At 47.5% G+C, this 22,437-nt stretch overlaps 1 protein-coding gene and 1 long non-coding RNA gene across 2 annotated transcripts; one reads left to right on the forward strand and one right to left on the reverse strand.

Annotated features, from left to right (window-relative positions):
• The first annotated feature begins 125 nt into the window (after positions 1–125).
• On the forward strand, positions 126–22,225 carry LOC141578868 (uncharacterized). Its single transcript, XR_012509713.1, has 3 exons — positions 126–420; positions 12,409–12,518; positions 20,980–22,225. It is a non-coding gene; the product is annotated as an uncharacterized LOC141578868 (long non-coding RNA).
• CCKBR (cholecystokinin B receptor) lies at positions 414–11,410 on the reverse strand. Its single transcript, XM_010964966.3, has 5 exons — positions 11,191–11,410; positions 2,097–2,348; positions 1,694–1,943; positions 1,234–1,406; positions 414–1,085 (listed from the first exon to the last, which is right to left on the reverse strand). Exons 1-5 carry the CDS (start codon positions 11,342–11,344, stop codon positions 547–549), a joined length of 1,368 nt encoding a protein of 455 aa, XP_010963268.2. The 5' UTR covers positions 11,345–11,410; the 3' UTR covers positions 414–546.
• Positions 22,226–22,437: the final 212 nt, after the last annotated feature.

A 22,437-nucleotide genomic window follows, 5' to 3' on the forward strand; every position in this document is an offset into this window, starting at 1 on the left:
TCTTGAAGAGGTTGGGTGAGGGAGGAGGGGCAGGGCCATAGTATTTAACTGGAAAGGAATGAAGGGACTTTGCAGTACCAAACAGCCGTGGGTCTGGGAAGCATGAGATTAGGCAGGTTGGTGTTTGCAGCACTGATTGGGGAAGGGCACTGTGAGGTCAAACTGGGGGCCACCTGGAGCATATCAGGAGTCAGTCCTGTGCCAGGCTCCAGAGCTGTTAAAGACTCAGTGCCATTACTATATGTGTGAGACGCAGGTCAGCCCCTGTCAGAATTTCCAATGCGTAGTTTGTCCACTGCGAGAAACGCTGGGTCTGTGTATGTCTAAGGTCAGTGCCATGTCTCTACGTGCCAGGCTCAGTCCCCTATCAAGGGTGCTTCGTCTCCTATGTAGGGGTCCGGCTTGTTTCCTTTGTGTCAGGTAAGCCACCTTTTCCTTTGCATTGGGGTTAGTTCATGCTGTTGGGTGTCAGTCTGTTGTGTCAGTTGGTCTGTGCCTCTTGCGTGTCTGGATGGGCGGTGCTCGTAGGAATCCGTCTGTCCTGCCTCAGCCAGGTCCCAGCGTGCTGATGGTGGTGTAGCTCAGTCTGGATAGTGAGGCGATGGAGGGGGTGGGAGGGTCCTCGTCCGGTAGCGGTCTGGGGCGCGCTCGTGGAGGCCGAGGGCAGCAGCGGGCGCACGTTTCCAGGCAAGCCTGGCGAAACCGACGGTGCATGAAGCAGTAGACAAGGGGATTGACACAGGCAGAGGCGTAGCTCAGCAGGTGGATGAAAGAGATGGGCGCGCCTGAAAGAGCACGATGTGCACCGGGGCCATCGAAGGCGCGCCACGTATTGGCGCTGTACACTGGCAACCAACACAGGAAAAAAAGCACAACGATCACCAGTAACATCCGCACCACGCGCTTCTTAGCCAACAGCTTGGCCTGGGCGGGCCGGGGACCGGATCCTGGCCCAGGCGTGGAAGCGGTCAGCGCAGACAGCTCCAGTACAGGCCGGGAGCGCGGAAGCTGCACGTAACAGCCATCTCCGTCCTCACCAGCCAGCCGGGTCTCCGACCGGCAACGCCCGTTCGGGTGGACAGGGCCTGAGCACAGACGATGCGAGGTCAGAACAGATGGCAGAGTCCCTTTCCCCCCATTTCCAGCCTCTCTTCCTGCTCACACTTTTCCCCGCCCCACCCACTATAGGCCCCGCCCCTTCTCAAAGTCCCGCCCTTCCTGGATTTCACCTACCTTGTCCGGCCCCACCTGGCAGCCCTCCTTGGCCTCCGACCCGGCTCTGGCTTTCGCTGTCACTGTCACCGTCAAAGCGAAGCCCTAAGTAGAGCTCGCGGGAGATAAGCCCGTAGGCCACCGCCATAACCACTCCCGGTACGAAAAACAGAAGCAGGAGCAGCAGTACCGACCTGGAGACAGAGCACAGACCAATCACACGAGTTTCTGACCAGCTTTAATCACGGATGGAGGAAGACCCAAGAACTGATGCTTCTAGGGTTGGTGACCAGGTCCCAGAGGTAGCAGTAGGATTTGGGGTGTGGCTGGGAAGGGCTAGAGAACTGGGGAGGAACCCCAAATGGAAATCCCAGGGTAGTGGGTGCCGAAAGAGAATTGGAATGCTAATTGATAGAGCAGTTGGAGGAAGATTCTTGAGAAGGGAATTCCCAGGAATGGAATGGGTAATAGTCACCCTCACCAGGTTTGGCGAACCCGTGCACTGGGCCAGCGATGCATGCACTGCAGCACACGAGGCCCTGCTGGCTGCACGGCAGTGTACACCGGGTAGGGCACCATGAGCAGTCCGGACAGCATCCACGTGGCTACGATCACACGAGCTGCGTGGGAGCGTGTCTGCCACACCCGCGCCTGCAGTGGTCGGCAGATGGCGCTGTACCGCTCCAGGGCTATGGCCACGAGGCTTAGCGTGGACACACTCACAGACACCCCTAGCAAGGGAAAAGGAAGGGATCACCTAGGAAACTTGCACTGCACACTCACCAGTGTGACCTCCCCATCTCCGATGGAGAAAGTCTCGTACACCCGGCAAGGACTTTAGGACAGGAGACGGGCAAGGAAGGCAGATTTGTTGTGTCACCTACCCATGAAGTAGGAAACCGCCTTGCAGACGACTGTGCCAAAGATAAATGTGCCCATGAGATTGGGCAGGAGGGTAAAGGGCATGCAAGCCACCGCCAGCAGGAGGTCGCTGACTGCCAGTGAGAGCAAGAAGGCGTTGGTGACGGTCCGCAGGCGACGGCTCAGTCCCAGAACCACGATGATAAGCACATTTCCTCCAACACTCATCAGAAAGATCACGGCATAGAGGGTGACTCTAATGGCCAGCTCCAATTCTGGGTAGGAAAAGGGAAAGGTGGCAGTAGGGGGTCTGGCCCCTACTCAGCCAGGCTCTCCATCTCTCTTATCACCACTATCCAGCCAGATCTTCTGCTTCTCAAGTCCCGTCCCCCCCCCCCCCGCCCAGGACCCACTCAGGAAAAGGTGAACTTGAATCCTTGACCCTTCTAACCCCTGGAAGTCTGGTTCAAGTGGCCTAATGACCCTTTCTTTAGAAAGCATGTCTCGTCTCAAGCTTTATTCCCAATCCTCCTTCTCTTTGACAAACTTCTCGAAAAGATTATTTGCATCTTTTCATTCACTCCTCAATCTATTACAATCCAGTGCCTTGTTCCCCCAACCTATTCTGCTCGACCTCTCAGTAGTATATTACACGGCTGACCACACATTCACTACCTTTTGAAACACTGGTCTGATCATGTCTTTATTGACTTAAAAAATGATAACCAACCAAACAAACAAAAACCTTCACCTGCTCTCAACTGTTTGCAATCCTTTAGCATGGCATCCAGATTCTCCCAGAACTGCCCTCTTCCTTCCCCCACCTTCTCCCTGCAATGCACCCACTTAAGCCACTGGATGACTCAGTTTCTAGGAGGCATCACATGCACTCATGTCTCCTTCTCTTGCTTATGTTGGTTTCTCAACTTAAAGTGCTCTGTCACCACCCCCTCCCCATGAATACCACCCAACTAATATCTCCCAGTAACAAACTTGTTTTCTGTATCTGATGAATTCCTATTCACTGTTGTCTTTAAAGACTCAGACTGACTGCCCCGTCTTCTGGAAGGCCTTTCTGGGCACCTTATTTGGAGCTAATCTCCCTTTCCTCTGACCCATGCATGTTCTCCCTACATCTGTTAGAACCGTTTTTACTTTCTGCTTTGTATTTTAATTGTCTCCAAACATTCATTCTCACTCCACAGACATTTACGGAGGACTCCCTTTCTACCAGGCACTGGGGCAAAGAGATAAATACGGTAAATGCCCTGGCACCTGAGAGCTCACAGTCTAGAGGGAAACTCAGAGGTCTAAACAGATAATTGTCACATGGTGTGATAAGGGGTGAAGTTGAGGAATACACAGAGAGCTCTGGGAGCTCACAGGAGGGACATGGAGAGTCACTGGGCTAGACAGAGGCTGACCCCATGCATTTGTGTCATTGTCTATTGGGAGAAGGATTCATCTTTGGGCTTTCATATCACAGCCAAGCAGATCCAGAAAAAGTTGGATTGAATTACACTCAACCTAGTCACCCATACCCATGGCATCAGCATGAGAGAGTCAAGAGCTTGGAGGGAGAGAGGGCAGGGATGGAGCCTACCAGGTTGCGGGGAGGGAATGGCCCAGAGCTGCAGCCCCCTTTTCCATAGCCCCATTTGGCTGACTTTTGCTTAGCTCTCAAATTAAACTGTTTTTTTCATAATAATAGCCAATTTATTCAGAAGCTGTTGTAGGTTTCAAGTGAGTGCTATTTACAAGGGGTCCCCTAAGTGAACTTAGCAGTGATATTACTTGCTCAGAGCACACAGTGAGCAAAGAGCTGAATCAGAGTAGAAGCCAGCCTCTAAAGCTCTAAAATGCTTTGCCTCCTACTGCTGCCTCACTTCTCTGTCATTCATTGTGCTGCCCCTCCCTTTCCCTAAACTCTAACATGGCATTTCTCACTGTAGTATTATGTCCATTTTCTATCTCCCCCGCTGGACCATGAACTCTTGAGGACTGGGACAAGGTCCATCTTGTTCTCCAGCATATCCCTAATAATGTCCCACCACCACAGGAGGTGTCAACACATGCTTGCTAACGAATCTTAGTGGACCTCTGTCACTCTCCACACAAAGGCCCTATTCTGCCCCTCATCCATCCTTCACGTCTGTGCCTCTAGAACTCTGACATGCTCTCTCCTTGCTGCCTCTCTCTCTTTGGAGATCCGTGTTGGAGGATCTTTTGGGTGGTGGGAGGAAGGTAGTCAATGGACAGGCTGTGATTTGAGATGTGTTACTTTTACTATTCTATACAAATCATCTGTGTCTTTTTAGAATCTGGGCCCCTCTCTGCAGGAAAGGCTTATGGAAATCTTATGTGTTACAATTTGAGGGGTGTGTGTGTGTGAGAAATAAAGAACCTTTGGGAGGGGAATCAGAGAGGTCCTTGGACCCCCCAAAATAGAGCTGGTGGTCTGTCTCACACTGTTTGTGTCTTGTCCCTGTCCAACACCCCTCCCCACTCTCGTCCCTCACCCCTTAATCTCTCTAATTCTATCATCTCTCTCACATCCTCTTCTGGATGTTTTTCTTCAACTGGTTCTTGATTCAATAACCAGGCCTCAAGTTGGTACAGCACTGTAAAGTGTGAAAAGCATATTTCTCATTCATTCAGCTGACTAATGTGGACCATGTGCGTGCCCTTGAACTTGGCTAACTGTGGTGGAGCTGAGAGATGGGACTAGGCCCACTCTTATGAAGCCCCCAACCTGCAGGGGACCCCTGAAAACTAGAAGACAAAGTCCCAGTAAAAATGACCAGCAATTGAACAATGCTTTGCTGTTTTACTGGGCATTTCCAGCTGTTACCTTATTTCCAGCCACCACTGTCTCTTCAAGTCTTTGCTGTTGAACAGTTAGTAGATGTGAAAAAGACTTATCAAAAGTGATCTTAGAGCTAGGGGTCTGGGGAGAGGGGGGGAGGGATGAATAGGTGGAGCATTGGGGACTTTCAGGGCAGTGAAACTATTCTGTATGATACTGTAATGGTACATAGACGTCATTATACATTTGTCAAAACCCATAAAACACAACATAAAGAGTGTACCCTAATGTCAACTATGGAATTTAGTTAATAATGTATCAATATTGGCTCATCGATTGTTAACAGATGGACCACACTAATGCAAATGTCAAGATGTTAAGGATAGGGGGAACTCTGTGTCTGAGTGTGTGTGTGTGTGTGAATGCATCCCTGTGTGTTTGTGTGGTGGCACAGGAGTGACCATGGTGGCTTCAGTGACTTGCAGCCTGAGGTAATGGTGGAGGAATAAGAGATGGACCTCCTGGTTACCACCACTAGTGCCTTGACAGTATACCTGCGGGCATCACCTTGCCAGGGATGGGAGGAGAGCAGAAATCAGAACAGGGGACTCAGAAGACGGGGACTCAGTCAGCTTCTGGGGTCTAAAGGATCTGCATTTGTGTTGTCCAGATGATGGCAGAGAAGTGTAGGTACAAAAATACAGATAAAATGACATGAAACAAAAATCAGGCTTTTTTTTTTTTTTTTTTTTTAGAAATATCGAATCACTGTGTTGTGCATCAAGAGCTAACATAGTGTTGTAGGTTAATTAGACTTCAACAAACAAACTCATAGAAAGAGAGATCAGATACGCGGTTACCAGTGGTGAGGGGTGGGGGTTGGGAGGAGGGGGAATTGGATGAAGGTGGTCAAAAGGTATAAACTTTTAGTTATAAGATAAATAAGTATTAGGAATATAACGTCCAGCATTATTAATATAATTAACACTGCTGTATGTTATTTATGAAAGTCGAGAGAGTAAATCCTGAGTTCTCATTACAAGGAAAAATATGTAGTTTTTCTACTTCTTTTGTATCTATATGAGATGATGGATGTTCACTAAACTTGTTGTGGCCATCATTTCATGATGTATAGAAGTCCAAGCATTATACTGTACACCTTAAACTTATACAGTGCAGTATGTCAATTATATCTCAATAAAACTGGAAAAAAGAGTAATTGATTATTAAGGCTTCCTGCCTTATTTATAGGTTTTATCTTGGCATAATGTATCTTAAGACTTTTTCCTGCTTTAATATGAAAAAAACTTATGAAGGTAAAACATAATTTAGATCTGCATATAGGTCTTATTTACTAAGGGCCCATGAAAAAAATCTTGGAGAAGAGAATAGTTCATTTATTATATTTATTGTATCTCCCTCTCTCTCTCTCTCTATTTATCTATCTATATAATATCTCCCCCCTTCTAGATGGAACGTAAGTTCCAAGAGGGCAGAATGCATCTCAAATGTCCAGAACGTCTTACATATAAAAAGCATTCAATGAGTATTTTGAATAAATGAATAAATGAATAATTCATGAATTTTCTAACACTCAGTCATTATGAATACATTTGGTTTTTAGTGATGATAGTATATATACACATATTTAAGAAATTTCATTCTGTACTTACCATTTTAACTTAGGATCTGTTTCTCTAGATTATAATTTTTCAATTAAATATTCATTGCTAATGACATTTTCATTAGTTCCGATAGAAATATGGTCACACATCCTAAAGAGAAGCAATATGGCATTTTTACCCATGTGGAAGGAGCAACTATCCTGAACTAAGCCTAACATTTTTTTGTGATATAAAAACAACAAAAATTTATTTTCTAGTGTTCCTACTACATTCCAGCTCTGACCTGAACTTGAGGCTAGTGCCAGCTAGTCTTCTTTTTTTTTTTTCAGTGGTTGCACCATTTTATTTAAAAAATTTTTTTTAACACCTTTATTGTCGTATGATTCCTGTACAGTAAACTACACATATTTCAGATGTACAATTTGATGAATTTTGATAGATGTAGACACCAATGAAACCACCACCACAATCAAGACAGCTATCATTTCCGTCACTCCCCAAGAGGTACAAATTTCGAATTCCCAATTTATCCCTTCCTATCCCCTTTACCCCTGAAAACCAGGCTTTTTAAAGAAAGGACTCCACAGAACACTGAGGCTACTGAAAGCCTCAAGTCCTGCTGTCCACTGGTGTGTTGGATCTGGTCCTCATGCACACAGACATCAAAGTGGTACCCATGCCTGTGTGGTGAGGATGGGTAGCATCCAACTGATTGTGGGTAACAGCTAGGCGATGGGGACATCCCAACGTCAGTGGGTACCAACCGAGGGAGCAGAAGTAATATGCAGGGTGTGTGTGTAGATAAGATGAGAGTAAACATTAGGTAACACTTTAATCTTTGAGATGGTCTCTGGGTGGGTGAGAGTAATGCATATTTCTGGGGGTAACATCTGGAGATAGGTAACAGCTATGTGTCTACAGGTAATATCTGATGGAGCGTGAGTTGCCTTTAAGTTTAGGTTATACCTGAGTAAGTGTAACATCTGAATGAGCAAGAGTCTGCAGACAACATCTTATTTTGTAGGTAACATCTTCAGGAAGCATGGGTTCCATTCAGAGGCCTGTGGGTGAACGGGGGCACATCTGGCTGATGGTTGTCATGGCTGACTGAGCAGAAGTTATATGTGAGTATGTGTGGGCAATATTAAAGTGAGTGTGGATAAGAGACATTAAATTAACAGATTAAGATGTCAATCTGATTGAGGAAAACAACTGAGAGCCTGAGTGAAAATCTGTAATGTCTGAGTCTTTGTGGGTAATATCTGATTATGTAAGACTAATGTCTATGACTTTATGGGTAGTATCCGGAGAAAGGTTACTGAAGTGAGCACGGCTAATATTTGATTGTGTGCAGACAATAACAAAATGAAAAAGAGCGTGTTTGAAGGATGAGTAGTATCCACATGACTGTGGGCAGTATTAAAGTGGGTGTTTTTCTGTGGGTAGCTTCTGAGTGAACAGGGGTAACATTCAAGCCTATGTGGATTATATCAGAGTAATGTGAGGAACACCCACATTTCTGCTGGTAACACTGGAGTGAGCCTGGGTACCATGCATCAGTGGGGGGGACATCTGAGTGAGTGTGGCTAACCGATTCTCCGCAGGTGACCTCTGCCTGCCTGCCTAACTAACATCCAGACGCGTGTGGGCGGCAACAGCTGGATGACGGAGGCCAGTTCTTGCACCTGGGCTCTGTGCTGCTGCACAGTCTGCTTTCTCAAGGGCTGTGACTCCACAAACCATCCCCACTATCTCCTGCACTCCCACCGCCCTCTCTCTTGGCCCATTCCCCATCAGCATTTAAAAAGTTCTTATGGCTACTACACACACTCCCCCCCAAAGCCAAATAGACACACACACACACACACACACACCCTACACACCCTTCCTCAACCCTATGTTATTATTGCTAGCACAATCCTGTTTCTCTCTTTGTCTGTCTCCCTATCAAACTTCTGGAAAGTTTTGTCTGCACACCATGGGTCACTTCTCATGACCCCTCCCCACAGCCCAAAAGTCAACCTACCTAGTCAGGCGGTAACACCCACAATGCCTCCTAAGGACTTCCTGTTATTGAATCCGAAGGATGCTGTTCTGTCCTTATCTGACTTACATGGGCAGAATTTGCCATCACTTATCCCACCCTGCTGGAAATTTCATTTTTTCCTTGCTTTCTTGTCTCTCTGACAGCTTTGTCTGGTCTCCTTCATGGACTCTCTTTCCTCTGCTTGGCTTTTTAAAAATTGGTCTTCCTCAGGGTCCTGTCTCAGAATCCCATTTCTTTTTATCTGACACAATCTCTGTATGATTTAACCTATTCCCATGGCTTCCACTATCTCCTCTAGACAAACAGCTTTCAAGGCTGTATTTCCAGCTCTTACCTCTCCCCTGTGTTCCAGAGCCTCGGATTCAAAAGCTTACCGGGCAACTCCACCAGTATATTTCACTGGCATTTAAACTCAGTGGGTTCCGAATGGAACGTAAAATCTCCTCATTCAAACCTGTTGCTGTTCCTTCGTTATCCTTCTCATCATATAGCACCAACACCCATCTGACCGTCTAAGCCAGAAAGCTGGATGCCATACCTTGACCTCTTCTTCCCTCTCCATTTCTAATAAATCATCAAGTTCTGTTGATTCGACTTCCAGAAGTGCCTCTCAGATCCATCCAATTCTCTCCATCTCCACTGCCAGTACCTTCGTCAAAGCCAGCATCATCTTTCACCTGGACCAGTGTAATCTAGTAGCCTTTTAAAGTACCCTCCTCCCCCACCTCTTGTCCTCCACTCCATCCTCTACACTACAGAACTAATCCTGGCAGTACTACTGAACCTCTCAGTAATTCCCATTGCCCTCAGGATAAAATCCACACCCCTTAGGTCCAGAAGGCTCTCTGGAAACCCCTAGGCTGGTCCGCATTCTGAATGTTCGTTATTCCTCTCTGATGGTACATGTCTCAGGAACACAGAAACTATGACACACCGAACAAAAGTGCCATGGATTTACACTCTGGGCATTTACATATGCTGTTTCTCTGTTTGAGATGCTTTTTATCTTTTTTTGCTCCTTCACTTGGCTGGCTTTCCCTTAGCTTTAGAATTTTTATTTCAATTCACTCTTCACCTCCTCAGGAGGTCAACTTTGATTTCCAAGGCTCGGCTAGGCCAGAGGGGCTCCTCTTCCGTGTTCCCACGCCCCCCCTCAAGGCACTTCCCACTTTCTCTGGCAATTCCCTGCCTACTTGCCTCTCTCCCCCATTAAACTGTGAGCTCCACGAAGTAGGAGCTGTGTCAGTTTTGTTCTACTCACGTTCCTGGTGCCTAGCACAACCTCTGATTCAAAAATACTTGTTGAATGAAAGAACCTAGATGTAAACAACAAGAGGGGTGTGCCAACTGATATGAGAAAGCATGTAATATTTTGTGGGCTAAATAAATATTGAATTACAACTTATTCACACTTCCCCTTCTTGAACTTGGAGTAATTTTCTTCTGCTTAGCACTGTTCCCTCTCCTGGAATCCCACTTCTTGCTTGTTTACCTTCTAAACTCCAGCTTCAAGGTTCCCTCTGTGAAGTTTTCAGACTCCTTCTCCTTTGGGTGCTCACAATTTGGACCCTCCTGTGGGACTTCCCACACTGACTGTGATTTTCCTATTGGTTTTGTCTCCCTGCTGGAGACCTTGGGGGTGAGGGTCCAGACTGGGTCTAACTCATCCCTGTGTAGCCAGCACCTAGCCCAGGGACTACAATAGCAGGTGACTAGTAACCAGGAAAGAAGGAAAGAAAAGGTATGGGAAAGGGAAAAATATGACTTGAGCTAGGTCATCAAGAAAATGTGGATGTTGGCTGATGGGAGAAGTGAGAGTCATTTTGGGGACTGGGTGAGTGGAAGCAGTCTGGGGGTTGGAGGGGAAGGTCGCACAAAGGGATAGGGTGATGAATGGGGCAGCCAGGCTCTGGGCAGGAAACCTAAGGAGAGGCAGGTTGGAGAGGTGGCTTGGAAGGGAGTTGAAGACATGTTTGGAGACAGTGAAAGAAAGTGGATTTAGGGTCATGAGAACTCCAACTTGAGAGGCAAGGGGATTTGAAGGTGAGGGAAAGGGACAGGCAGCTCTAGAGAACAGCTCCCAGTCTAGTGTCCAGCCTAACTCCAGTTAGGGGATCTCTTTGGGGAAGGATAGGGGCTGAGGTGAGGGACACAGACGACAATAACTCTAACTTCCCATCCAGGCCTTCCAGAGTGCTCCCTCCCCACAACCAGTCCCCTTCTTTCCCCCTAGTCTTGTCATCCTTTCTTTCCTTCCCCATTGTGGCTCCATGAACTGGATGCAAAGGGCAAAGAGAAACCTGGAAGGACTGGCTAGAGGAGCTCCTTGCCTTCCCATTGTATGTGTGGAGGAGAGGGCTGTGTGTTGGGCAGGGTGCTGTGTTTAGGGGTGACCAGGAGCTCTGGGGGTGATCAGGAGACCAGGGTGTAAAAGGGCTCTGACAAGGCGGTGTGAAGCTGCGATGGAATTTTAGGAGCTGTGGGGGACCAATGTGTCGGGGTGGGGGCTGTTGGGGGACTGAGGGGGTAGGAACTGTGCAGGGAGAGTGTGGGCGTTTGAGGTGGCAGCAGGGGCATCTGTGGGTGTTGCGGGATGCAGCAAGGAGGAGCTTGTAGAGGGGGCTTAGGGAGGCACCCACCTCGTGTCCCGGCTCCGCGGATGCGTGGTGGTTCGCAGGTGAGGTTGCCGGTGCCGCTGCCATTCTGGAGGAGGCCCCCTGGGCGGCACAGGGAAGCCCCCGGCCCGGGTCCGGATCCCCCCGGCACGCTCCGGTTCAGCTTTAGCAGCTCCATGGCCCCGGCCCAGCCGCCGCCTCCCTCCGCACGGCCGGGCGGGCTCCCGCTGCGGCTCCACCTGCTCGCGCCGCGATTCCCGCTGAGGCTCCCGCCCCGCCTGGTCCCCGCCCCCAACCTTGGCCCCTGCCCCTCGGCTCCTCCTCTGATCGCCCCGCCTAGGCTCGCGTCCCTCCCAGGCTCGGGTCCGCGGCTGTCCCGCCAGGTGACTCTCCGCCCCTCTCTCCCGCTCAGGACTTAGTCGCCCCCGCCCCGTCCCCCACTCCCCCACACTGGTGTGACTGTCCTCCAGGCTCGCCCCCTTCCTAGACCTCTCCAGTCTTCTCTTCGAGATTGCCTTCCCGCCTACTCCCCTTCATCACCATCCCAGTTCCAGGGGATTCTCGCGTGTGTGTGTGTGTGTGTGTGGTGTGTGGTGTGTTGGCGGGGATTGGAGAGAGGGTTAGGGGTGGTTGGGGAGGAGAAGGAGGGAGCGTAAGACGGGTGGGCGCGGCCGCCGGGGGGTCTAGCATCTTCCCCTGGTGGGTCGGGGAACCTGGAGGTGGCAACTGAGCCGGGTCGGGGGCGCGTGCGGGGGTCACTGGCTGCAGCGCTGGTGCCTTAGCCCTCGCAGAGCGCTGCGGGCACCGTACCATGCCTATGCCGCAGTGGCTGCCAGTGTCCGCGACACCATCACTGGTAGTTGCCTGCAACTCCTCGCCGCGGGGCTGGGGTAGCCCCAGCATCTGCTCCCGCACCCCCACCTCCTACCTCAGGCCCAACACCCAGGCTTCCACCCAAAGCGCCCAAGGAACCCTCCGCAGCGGAAAAAGATGAGGAAGGGGCACCATTTTTGCCTGGGGAACTCTGGCAAGGGAAAGGGCTGCCTGGAGGAAGAGTGACTTGGGTATTGACCGGGGTAGCGGTGCCTGGGATAAACAGGGTTGGGGTGGGGTGAGGGTGGGGTACGGTTCAGTTCCCAGCCCAGCGCAGGCACAACCGGGGAGGAGGCGGCTAGCTTTCTCTGTGGTCTCCAGGCAGCGCCCACCCTCACCCGACACACTCCCTGTTTGCTCTCAACGCAGGTGGAGCAGCCTGTGTAGGAGGTCAGGTTCCCACGGGAGCGAGCTGAAAGGGCGCAGGAGCACTGGGGCGCAACGGGAACAAAACCGAAGGGGGCATGCGCAAGACTGCAGTGAGTTCAGCTCCTTGGGTAGCACTTTTCCTCTTCTTATATTTCAGCCCTGTTGATGTCATTCTTCTCCATTCCAAAGAAACTCCAGTATGACATGAAATTCCATTCTCTGGCCTCCAGCAGTAGCTGTCAGAGGTGGGAGTTATCAGCTAAAGAGCAGGTTAGACTGGGAATGAGGTCTGAGTTTATGGGAATTCAAAGAGTCCTATCCAATCAGAGTTTTGGAGAGGACCTGGTCCAGCTAGCACTGAGTTTATAGGGGATGGGACATTGAAGGAGGATTTAAGCCTGAGATCAGAGGGAATGTTGTCACCCCCCCCCCCCATTCTCCTGGCACTGCCTGCCTTCCCACTAGAGCAGCCTGCTGTGCTGTTTATTCAGCTCCAGCACAGGTGAGACTTCGGATAACCTGCTGGACTTTTCTCACATTGGATGATGGTAAGGTGTGGGGGTGGGGAAGCAAAGGAAACGTAGGGAAGAAAGGAGTGGAACAGGAGAAGTAGACAGCCATTCACTTATTCAGCAAAGTATGTGCCACGTATAGGGCTGGTACACCAGCTGTCCAAGACAGTTTGTGCCTGAGTAACTACTACTCAAGTGAGGGAAAATGACAGGTAAGCCAATGATTACAACATATGGTCATAAGTGCATCCACCAAGATGCACAAATCAGAAATTTAGAATCTGAAAAAAAAATATGTATGTATATGTATCACTGAATCACTTTGCTGTACACCTGATACTAACATCGTAAAACAACTACACTTCAATAAAAATTAAAAAAAAAAGAAATTTAGGAATCATCCTGAATGCCTTACTCCCTTATATGCCTGCACCCCTGTGGTGAAGGCTGCAACAAAAAGCCCAGACTCCTTCAAAAATGAAGATTTTTTTCTCCTTCTCTACTGAGAATGCTGCTGAAAGATAGTTCTCAACTGTCAGCCCCTTTGGGTGTTGCCTGGGCTGAAGAAATCTGGCTCATCTAAGGTCATATTCCCTTCCTTGGGCATCTGTACCCAACAACTGATCAGCAGAGAAGTATAAAGGTTCAGCTCTCTCACCCCAAGAGAGGACAACCCTGAAAGATGTTCACAGCTCCTCATAGGTTGACTGAGGTCTTTACTGGGACTGCTCAACTTCTCCCTTTGCCCCATCTCACTTTTTTCCATCCTTTCTCTTACACAGGTGTTGACTCCAGGAGCGCTCCTTAGTAAACATCCTCCCCAGTAATCTCTTAGAGTCTGCTTCCTGGGGAACATAACAGCCTCATTCCCATGTTCAATTAATCATGAAGTGCTGTTGATTTTAGCTACTGAGCATTCCTTGAATCAGTCTGCTTTTATCTCCACTGACATTGCCCCACTGTTTCTTGTACTATTCTCCCAGCCTCCTAAGTGGTCCACCACATTTTGATGATGCCCCCTTATATCCACCCTCCACCTTATAGCCAGAGTGATATATTCAAAATACAAGTCTGATTATGCTACTCTTCTGACCTTGTTTGGGGGATAAAGAAGGACTTTTTACAGAGTCTATGAAGCCTGCATGGCCTGGCTCCTACTGAACTTTCTAACCAGTGTTTCAAGTCACTACTCCTTGTTCTCTCCACTGAAGACACACTGTCCTTCCTTAGTCCATTTTGGGAATGTATGTCCTCCAGTTACATAGTTTCTGCACATTCTCTCTGGAAGATTTCTTTCCTTATCTAATTAACTCCTATTCACTCTTCTGATCTCAGCCTGAGGTCTCAGTGTTTCCCAGGGGTGTTTTTCCTGGCTTCCCCTCCTGGATAGGCAGAATTACAAGATGACCGCCAATGACTCTCACTCTTGTACGATCTCCTTCTCTAGAGTGTGGGTGGAACCTGTGAATATGATGAGATACTACTCCTATGTTTTATGGCAAAAGGGATTTTGTGGATGTAATTAATGTTGCTAATCAGTGACCTCAATATTATACAACTAGTCCTAACTAAATCACATAAGTCCTTTAAAAGCCAGGAGTTTTCTCTGGTTGGCAGCAGAAGAGGAAGTCAGAGAGATCTTAAGAACAAAATTTGATACACTGTTGCTCGCTTGAAGATAGAGAGGGCCAGGAGGCAAGGAATGAGGATGGCTGATTGGCTTGAGGATGGAGGAGGGCACAGGACAAATACCTGAAAGTGGCCTTTAGCTGAAAGCCATTTATGGCTGACAGCCAGCAAGAAAATAAGGACCTCAGTCCTACAACCACTAAGATCTTGCTAATGACAAGAATGTGCCTGGAAGCAGATTTTCCCCCAGAGCCTCTGGAAGAGAATTTATTCAGGCTGACACTCTGACTTCAGTAGCCTGATGATACCCTCCCTGAGCAAAGAACCCAGCCAGTGAGCTACTACACGAATGTTGTTTAAGCCACCAAATTCACAGTAATTTTCTACAGTAGCCATCAAAGGTAACACACGTCTCATCTCAGGAGATAGCAAATGTAGACACTTGCAAGTCATGCAAGGAAGAAGTAGGGGCATTGGAAATTTGTTAAGATTTAGAAAGATTTGGAAAGATTGTAGTGGCCACTGGTGTGGAGGGCAACTTAAGGAGTGGAACCATGGAGTCCATGACAGTAATTAAGGTGAAAGATGACAGTAGCTTGAACTAAAGTCATGGAGGTAGTGGAGAAGATGGATCTGAGAGATATTTAGAAGGTAGAGAGACATAATTTAGAGACTGTATGTGGAAAGTGAGGGAGAAGGATGAGATTAAAACTGAATAATGTTTTTGGTAACTGGATAGGCATTGTTGGATAATCACCTACTACTATATTCCAAGCGTATTACCTTTAATCCTCACAAAGAACTACAAATTTAGGTACAACATTATTGATCATTATTTTAAATGAAAATACTGGCTCAGAGAGTGTTAGGAACTTGCCTAAAGCCACAAAGCTACTAGGTAAAAAAGCTATAACTCAAAGCCAGGGATTTGGAAAACCAGAATTCAGGTGTTCCTAGTATGCTGCTTCTCAGATTGAGTGTAAGTTTTACTGTTATCTGGCCACTTTCTTTTTCTCATTTTATATTTTTTCCCCCAAATTTTCTTTACTCAAAATCTCTAATTTCTAGCACTAATTTAGTGCTGGCTATAGAAGGTCAGCCTTCCTGGGAACTAGAGTTTGTCTCTTTCAGTGCCTATTTGAACTTGAAAGTCCTTCCCCCTCTTTTGCCTGAAAGTAATAATGTAATGCTGCTGTCTGAATAGTTTTTACTGCTTGCTTTCCAAATAAAGGTTAATTATGATAATAAAGGGAGAGATTTGGGAATGAAAAAAAAATCTCTAATTTCATCTCTTACCCTGGCATGTATGTTTGTACCCACACGTATGTGCACACACAGACACACACACACACAAACACACACACCATCCTTCACTCACAACGAATCACATGGCCTCTCACTCCATAGGGAAAATTGTGGCTATCATACAGCAGCTTTTACCAGGGACTCCAGCCTAGTTTGGACATGTTAAGTTTCAGATGCCTCTTAGACATCTAAGCAGGAATTCCAGTAGGAAGTTGAATATACAGGCTGTGCAAGAATGAATGTAAACCGTAGAACTAATGAGAGAAGGTTGAATAAGAAGAAATGAGAATCCATGCCAGAAGTCTGCAAAAGACCATTATTTCAAGGCTGGATGGAGAAAGACCAGCCTGTCAAGAGACCAAGAAGGAGCAGAGGGGTGGGAGGAGAGTAAGGAGGGCAAGGCATTATACAAGCAGGAGGGGAGGCGCTGAATGGATTCAAATGCTGCTCCTGGAACAAGGAGAATGAGGACTGAGAAGTGTGCTCTGAATTCAGTGACCTGGAGACCCTCGGCCATGGAATGGGCCATCTTGATGAAGTTGTAGAGGCAGAAGGCAGATCTGGTGTCCCTAACGCTGCACGTGACTGGAGAACATGGAGCAAGTCACTTTAGACCAGTCTTTTAGAAGAACAGTTATTAAGGAAAGAGGGTCATAACTAGAGGGGGATGTGGAATGAAATATTCTTTTTTGAGATGGAGGGCCTGGAACATTTTTGGGAGGCAGATGGAAATTTTAGGAGTCAAGATGGTTTGTTATACAGCAATGTATAGAGGAGACCGCAGATGCTAGAGAGAGAGAGAGAGAGAGAGAGAGAGAAGGAAAGGGAGAGAGATTGAGAATTACTAGGCAAGCTTCCTGAGACAAGACAGGGATGTATAGAACCCAGCACTGTGTGGTGTGTTCTAGCTTTTGATGGGAGTAGAGACTCAAGTCAGTAGAAGGGAATGGTTATAGATGAAAAGGAAATGTCATGATAACCAGATAACAGATGTATTTCCTAGACTTTCTTTGCAGCTGAGTGTGGCTTTAGGACTACCTTCTGGACAGTGGTTGTGGGTGGAAGTCATTACTCCCCTGAGAAGCTTTCCTTAACCCCACCCCTCTGGGATAGGTGCCTCCTAAGCCATGTACTTCTGTAACACTGGCATCTCTCATTGCGCTAATTCTCACAGTTACATGTCTTGCAGCTGCCCTTTTACTTGTCTATATTCTAAGGGTCTGGCGCCTGTCCTTTTCTCTGACAGTTTCTCAAACCACTCTCCACACTACTCTCATTTCTTATTTTCTATCTTTTCTTTATGCTCAAGGCATCTTGAGTTGCTTATAGTTTCAAGGTGCCCTCTGTGTTGTTCATCATCCAGGTACCTTGCTCATACTTCTCCCCTCTAAGTGCAGATAGGTGATAGGAGGCAAGGGCTGGGGCGTTGGTGGGTGTACATTGTTGCAAGAAGATGGAAGCCGAGGAATAGATTCAGTGGAGAAGGGGGACATATCATGAGCCCAGGAGGAGGGAGGAGGGGATGAAAAGGCAATGCTGAGAGGGTCAAAGCTCATTTTTCAAAATCAGGAAATTCTATCTCTGCCAGGGATTAAGCCAACATTTGGAGAGAACGGGATTGCTGAGGGCCGAGAAACTCGGGGACTTATTTATTTATTTTTAAAAATTGAAGTACAGTCAATCACAATGTGTCAATTTCTTGTGTACAGCGTAATGTCCCATTCACTCATGTAGATACATATGTTCCTTTACATTAAAGGGTATTACAAGATATCAGGGGGACTTTAGATTAAAGCAAGGAGGGAACTGCAGAGTCAATGTGAGTAGCCAGAGGAAAGAGACAGAGACTGTTGTCCCAGAACAAGACAGAAACCTAAGCGGTTAAGGAGGCAAATGCCAGAGGTCCTGATGTAGGGCCAGGCTCAGTCCTCAGGGAAGCTGCCTTTTGGACTCAAGTCTTTTTTTTTTAAATTGAAGGATAGTCAGTTTACAATGTTGTGTCAATTTCTGGTGTACAGCATAATGTGTCAGTCATGCATATACATACATATATTCATTTTCGTATTCATTTTCATTATAGGTTACTACAAGATATTGAATATAGTTCCCTGGGCTACACAGTATAAACTTGTTGTGTATCTTGGACTCAAGTCTTGACCTGCCAAGGTTGTCAGTTTGGGGTTTTGTGTGTGTGTGTGTGTGTCTTTCAGGGGAGGTAATGGCCCACTTGCTTGACTCCTGTGGCTTCTGACTATTTACCTTTCCCTTGGGGAAGTCTCCGTCACCCACGCTACTGCCAAGGGTGGGCACATGATCCCTCTTTCAATATTCTATATCACGATTGTGATAAGAGGGGAATGTTTAAACAACACTTCAGTAAATGTTCAGGGGAAAGAACTAAAGAGAAGAGCACAAGGTGCCTAATGCACAGCCACATAACCTGCTGTGTAAGGTGCTGCCTTTTCCAGGTAGCTTGCAGGTCCACAAAACAGCAGCGCTTTACGTGGGAAACCCAGCATTCACTAGCAGTGCTGTGAGGGTCGTGGAACAGGCTCCACCTCCACACCCCTGGCTCTGACACACATGCAGCCAGTCACTTAGTTCTTGGGGACTGGCTCAGTCCCTCCCCTGTGGCTGAGGAGATTGCCATCTCCCCTCAACCAAGACCTTCTTTTCTCTGCATTTCTTTGCTCTGCAGACATGCTCCTGTGCTGAGCTCCTGCCCACATACTCCCTGCCCACATAGAAGGCCCTTCTCTTGGGGTAATTAAATAAAGAGTGAGTGGGCTGAGAAGACAGACTGGTTGAAGCTAGAGCAGGCAGGGATGTCGGGCAGAGAAAAGAAACCAGGGAGAGGACCAGCCTTCCAGAACCTGGGGCTTACGCTGGGGAGGGCAGAGCACGCCTCATGGGCTGGGTCTCCCTGGATGGTTACACTTGGCTTCAGATGTGGGCTTTCACAAGCCAGGCAAGAGGGGCCTGGATCCTCCAGCTCAGGGACTCACTTGAGGGTTAAAAAGGCCAGGAGGTGGGGAGGGAGAGGGTATAGCTCAGTGGTGGAGCGCATGCTTAGCATGCTTGAGGTTCTGGGTGCAATCCCCAGTACTTCTATTAAATAAATAAATGAATGAATGAATGAATAAATAAATAAATAAACCGAATTCCACCACCAATAATAATAATAATAATAATAATAATAATAATAATAATAATAATAATAATAAGAAGAAGAAGAAGAAGAAGAAGAAGAAGAAGAAGAAGGAGAAGGAGAAGGAGAAGGAGAAGGAGAAGGAGAAGGAGAAGGAGAAGGAGAAGGAGAAGAAGAAGCAGCTACAGGGAGTCATCCAGAGAGAGGGCTTCCGGGAAAACATTTGAGTTAGGCTCTGTGAGACCTGTTGCTGAAGGGCAGAGCTGAGGACAACAGGCCAAGGTAACGAGACAGGAAAGGCAGTGCCAGACACAGAGGGCCCATGCATTCTGGGTGAAAAGCACAGGAGTTTTCAAGCTACGGGGAGGGCAGTCCTGAATGATCCCAGCTGTTCCCGGTGCTGCCCCAACAGGTGCCTCAGGCTCCGACTTGGCACAACTTCCTCTTGTAATGTCTCTCAGCATCACCGCTGCTGCATTTTAGTCTTTATGAAAACATCTGAATAAGGTTTTTCACACACCAGTCGAGACCAGAGTTCTGTCCTCGAGATTCCACTTCTCCCTGGGAAATTCTCCCAGCTCTACAAGGCAGTGCCATCCTGAGGCCTGGGAGGGAGCTGGAAGGAGGGGCCGGAAGGAGAGTCCTGCGCCCTCTGCTGGCCAGATCTTGCATTGACAGCACAGCCCTGATACCAGGGGCCAAGCAAGGCTGCACAACCTGTGTGCCCCAGGGCCCTCAAACGCATGAGCTGCTAGAGAGGAAGAGTAACAGTCATAACTATTACTCATTACTAAGCAGTTGCTGTCGGCACTGGGAGACAGTTTACATTCGTTATCTCTTTCACATTTTAAGTCTCCAAGTTTTTCTTTCAACAACCTTGAAAGATTTTGTAGGAGACCAAGAGTCCCCTAGAGAGTAAGTGGTGTTTCAGAACTAAAATCTGACTCTGACTGGCTGATTTCCTCCCATGCTTGATACTTTATTTCCATTTCTCTTTGGGGCTAGCAGCCTAACCCACTGAAAGAAAAAGGTGAAGCAGGGTAGGTGGAAGAAGGGGAGTAGCTAACTGGGAACACTGAGCACATCTCAAATCTTAGCCAAGCCAAGGAGTCCTGAGGTCAGTGACCCAAGGAGGGAAGTGGGTGAGGCCCTAGGTCCCGCAGGAGGGAGAAGAGCTAAGCCAGAAGCAGCTGGGCTCTCAGAAGGAGGGTGCTTGAACAGTTTTTGACACCCCTGTGGGCATCTAGCAGTGACTCCCCCACTCCTGCCCTCCTCCCCCAGCTGCATGTGTGCAGGCAGAGGGCTGGAGTTGGCAGTCCTTCTCCAGATCAGTGGGTGGTCCCTTGTCTTTGGCTGCAGCCCTGAGATCATCACACTTCAGCACATTTGGGCAGACTTGCTGATGATTCACAGGCTTTGCTCTGCATCCCGACTGGCTCCTTCTCCTCTGGTTACTACCTAGTTCTCACAGTTACTGCGTGCAACCATCATTCTTAAGAAAGGAAGGAGCTTGCCTAGCCTTGGCCTCAGGCTGAGGCAGTCCCTTTCCTTATCTTCCTAAAAGAAACAGTAAGACAGACCTAAGAAAACCTTGTAAATAAAAAAACCTTGGAGCCCTGGTTTTTACAAACAAAAGCTAGGACAGAGAGTTTCTGAAAATTCCTATTTTTGACACTTAAAAAAGCTTTAAGTCTAGGGGATACAAAGATTTAGGTACTTTCTTATGATGGGAGGAGGGATACAATGAACAAAACCCAAATAATACCTCAGTGAATTTTCCTGCCACATATGTAGGTACTTAGCTTAGTGACTGATCGCAGCAAACAATATTCTTTGGATTAAAAGATTATTTATTTTGTTTTTTGTTTTTGTTGTTGTTGTGATTCCAGCAACTTAAAATTGTGTTTCCTTCTGCCCATCCTGACCCAGCTGTATTCAGCTTGATCTCAAATTGTCAAAACATTGTCTTCCACACAGGAGGGATGTCAAAAGGACCCCGACATGATATTGCTGATATGCAAGATGTCTTCTGGTGTGGTGGCTCTGCCAGGAAGAATTTGATCTCCTCATCCTTGAAAAGCAGAGGCAGAACCAGATGCATCCCTGACCCCAGAGGAATTTTCTTTCTGCATCCATAGTAGGCAAGGTGGCCAGTTATCACCCTCCTTGTGCTGTAGACCAGGATTCTATGGGGGCGGGGTGGGGGCCACATGTTCTAAGAGAGCCATCTCTTGGGACAGGTGTGCACATTGTAGTGTATCAATGAAAAGCTTCTTCTTGGCTCCCTAAATCCATCAGAAACCACCAAAATGGCCTTCATTACATACCCACCCATTCTAGTGCAACATGATTTGAGGGCAGAGACAGTAGGAAAACCTCTTGAGAAGTTGACAGACACCTTCCTTCAACATTGGGCCTTTATCTGCTTCAACCCCATTTCTTTGGTCGCCAAGTATCTACTTGGGTACTTACTATGTGCCAGGCACAGTTTTGGTCCTGTGGACACAGTGACAAACCAGACAGACCCAGTGCCAGCCCTATAGATATCATAATTTGTGAGGAAGCTATTCACAAAATAACCACATATTTTAAAATGATTTAATATGCAATCACTCTCCTAATCTCTCCTGACACCTTGGCTCCTGGCACAGCCTCAGTTGCTATGACTATTTTAAGAGGTTATGTTTCAAATCCTTCATGTCTGAGTCCATTTATGTCACCTGCATCATATCCAAAAGGTTGGTCTGCTTTGAGGGCACCAGTAGCTCTGGGGAACGTCTTCAGGGCCACACATCAGCAGATGCTCCCCATACCTCCCGCCCTCACAGCACTGAAGGCCCTACCCTACGTTGTCTTGTACAACCTGTAATAATCATTCCTGATATTCTGTAGTTGATGATGCAGCATCTTGAAATTAAGAACAAATTAACCACCAAAGTTGCTTACATCTCCCTATGTGGTCTGACTTTCACAGGTGCTTGAAAATCATATTATGAACCCTTCAAACACAAGTCCCCAAACTGTGTCTTGCTTCCTATCTGATAGGGGATGTCTCCACCTAAAAACTTTCCACCACTGTAGTAATACAGGCTTTCTGCCCATGTTTTCTTCTTGCTCCTTCTGCCTCCTACCCAGCCCTGGTGCTTCCCCATGTAGCCCTGCATGGCACAGTGTACCCCCACCCCTTGCTAAGGACTAGGAGTAATAAATTCTTTCAACAGCATTGATCTCTGTGTCATCAGTCAGTCAGTATAATACATTTATCAGTTTAATATTGATAAATTAAATTCCAGGCACATTTAAAAATACCACCCGGCACAGCTCATACCCAAAGACTGGCCAAGCCCTGGAAGAGCTAAAGTTGTGGCAAGAGTGAATCTGATTCAGAGATGACACCTGACTCCGCCCCACAGACCCCATAACACCTCTTCTGAC

This window comes from Camelus bactrianus, chromosome 10 (genome assembly GCF_048773025.1).
Source record: "Camelus bactrianus isolate YW-2024 breed Bactrian camel chromosome 10, ASM4877302v1, whole genome shotgun sequence".
In the NCBI taxonomy this organism is placed as follows: Eukaryota; Metazoa; Chordata; class Mammalia; order Artiodactyla; family Camelidae; genus Camelus; species Camelus bactrianus.

Excerpts from the sequence above, each read along its gene's own strand:
- CCKBR (XM_010964966.3), bottom strand. The coding sequence starts at position 11,344 with ATGGAGCTGCTAAAGCTGAACCGGAGCGTGCCGGGGGGATCCGGACCC. Across the intron at positions 1,944-2,096 it reads GGCGGTTTCCTACTTCATGG|GGGTGTCTGTGAGTGTGTCC; the intron begins GTAGGTGACACA and ends TTCCCTTGCTAG. Across the intron at positions 1,086-1,233 it reads GCCAGGTGGGGCCGGACAAG|GCCCTGTCCACCCGAACGGG; the intron begins GTAGGTGAAATC and ends GTCTGTGCTCAG.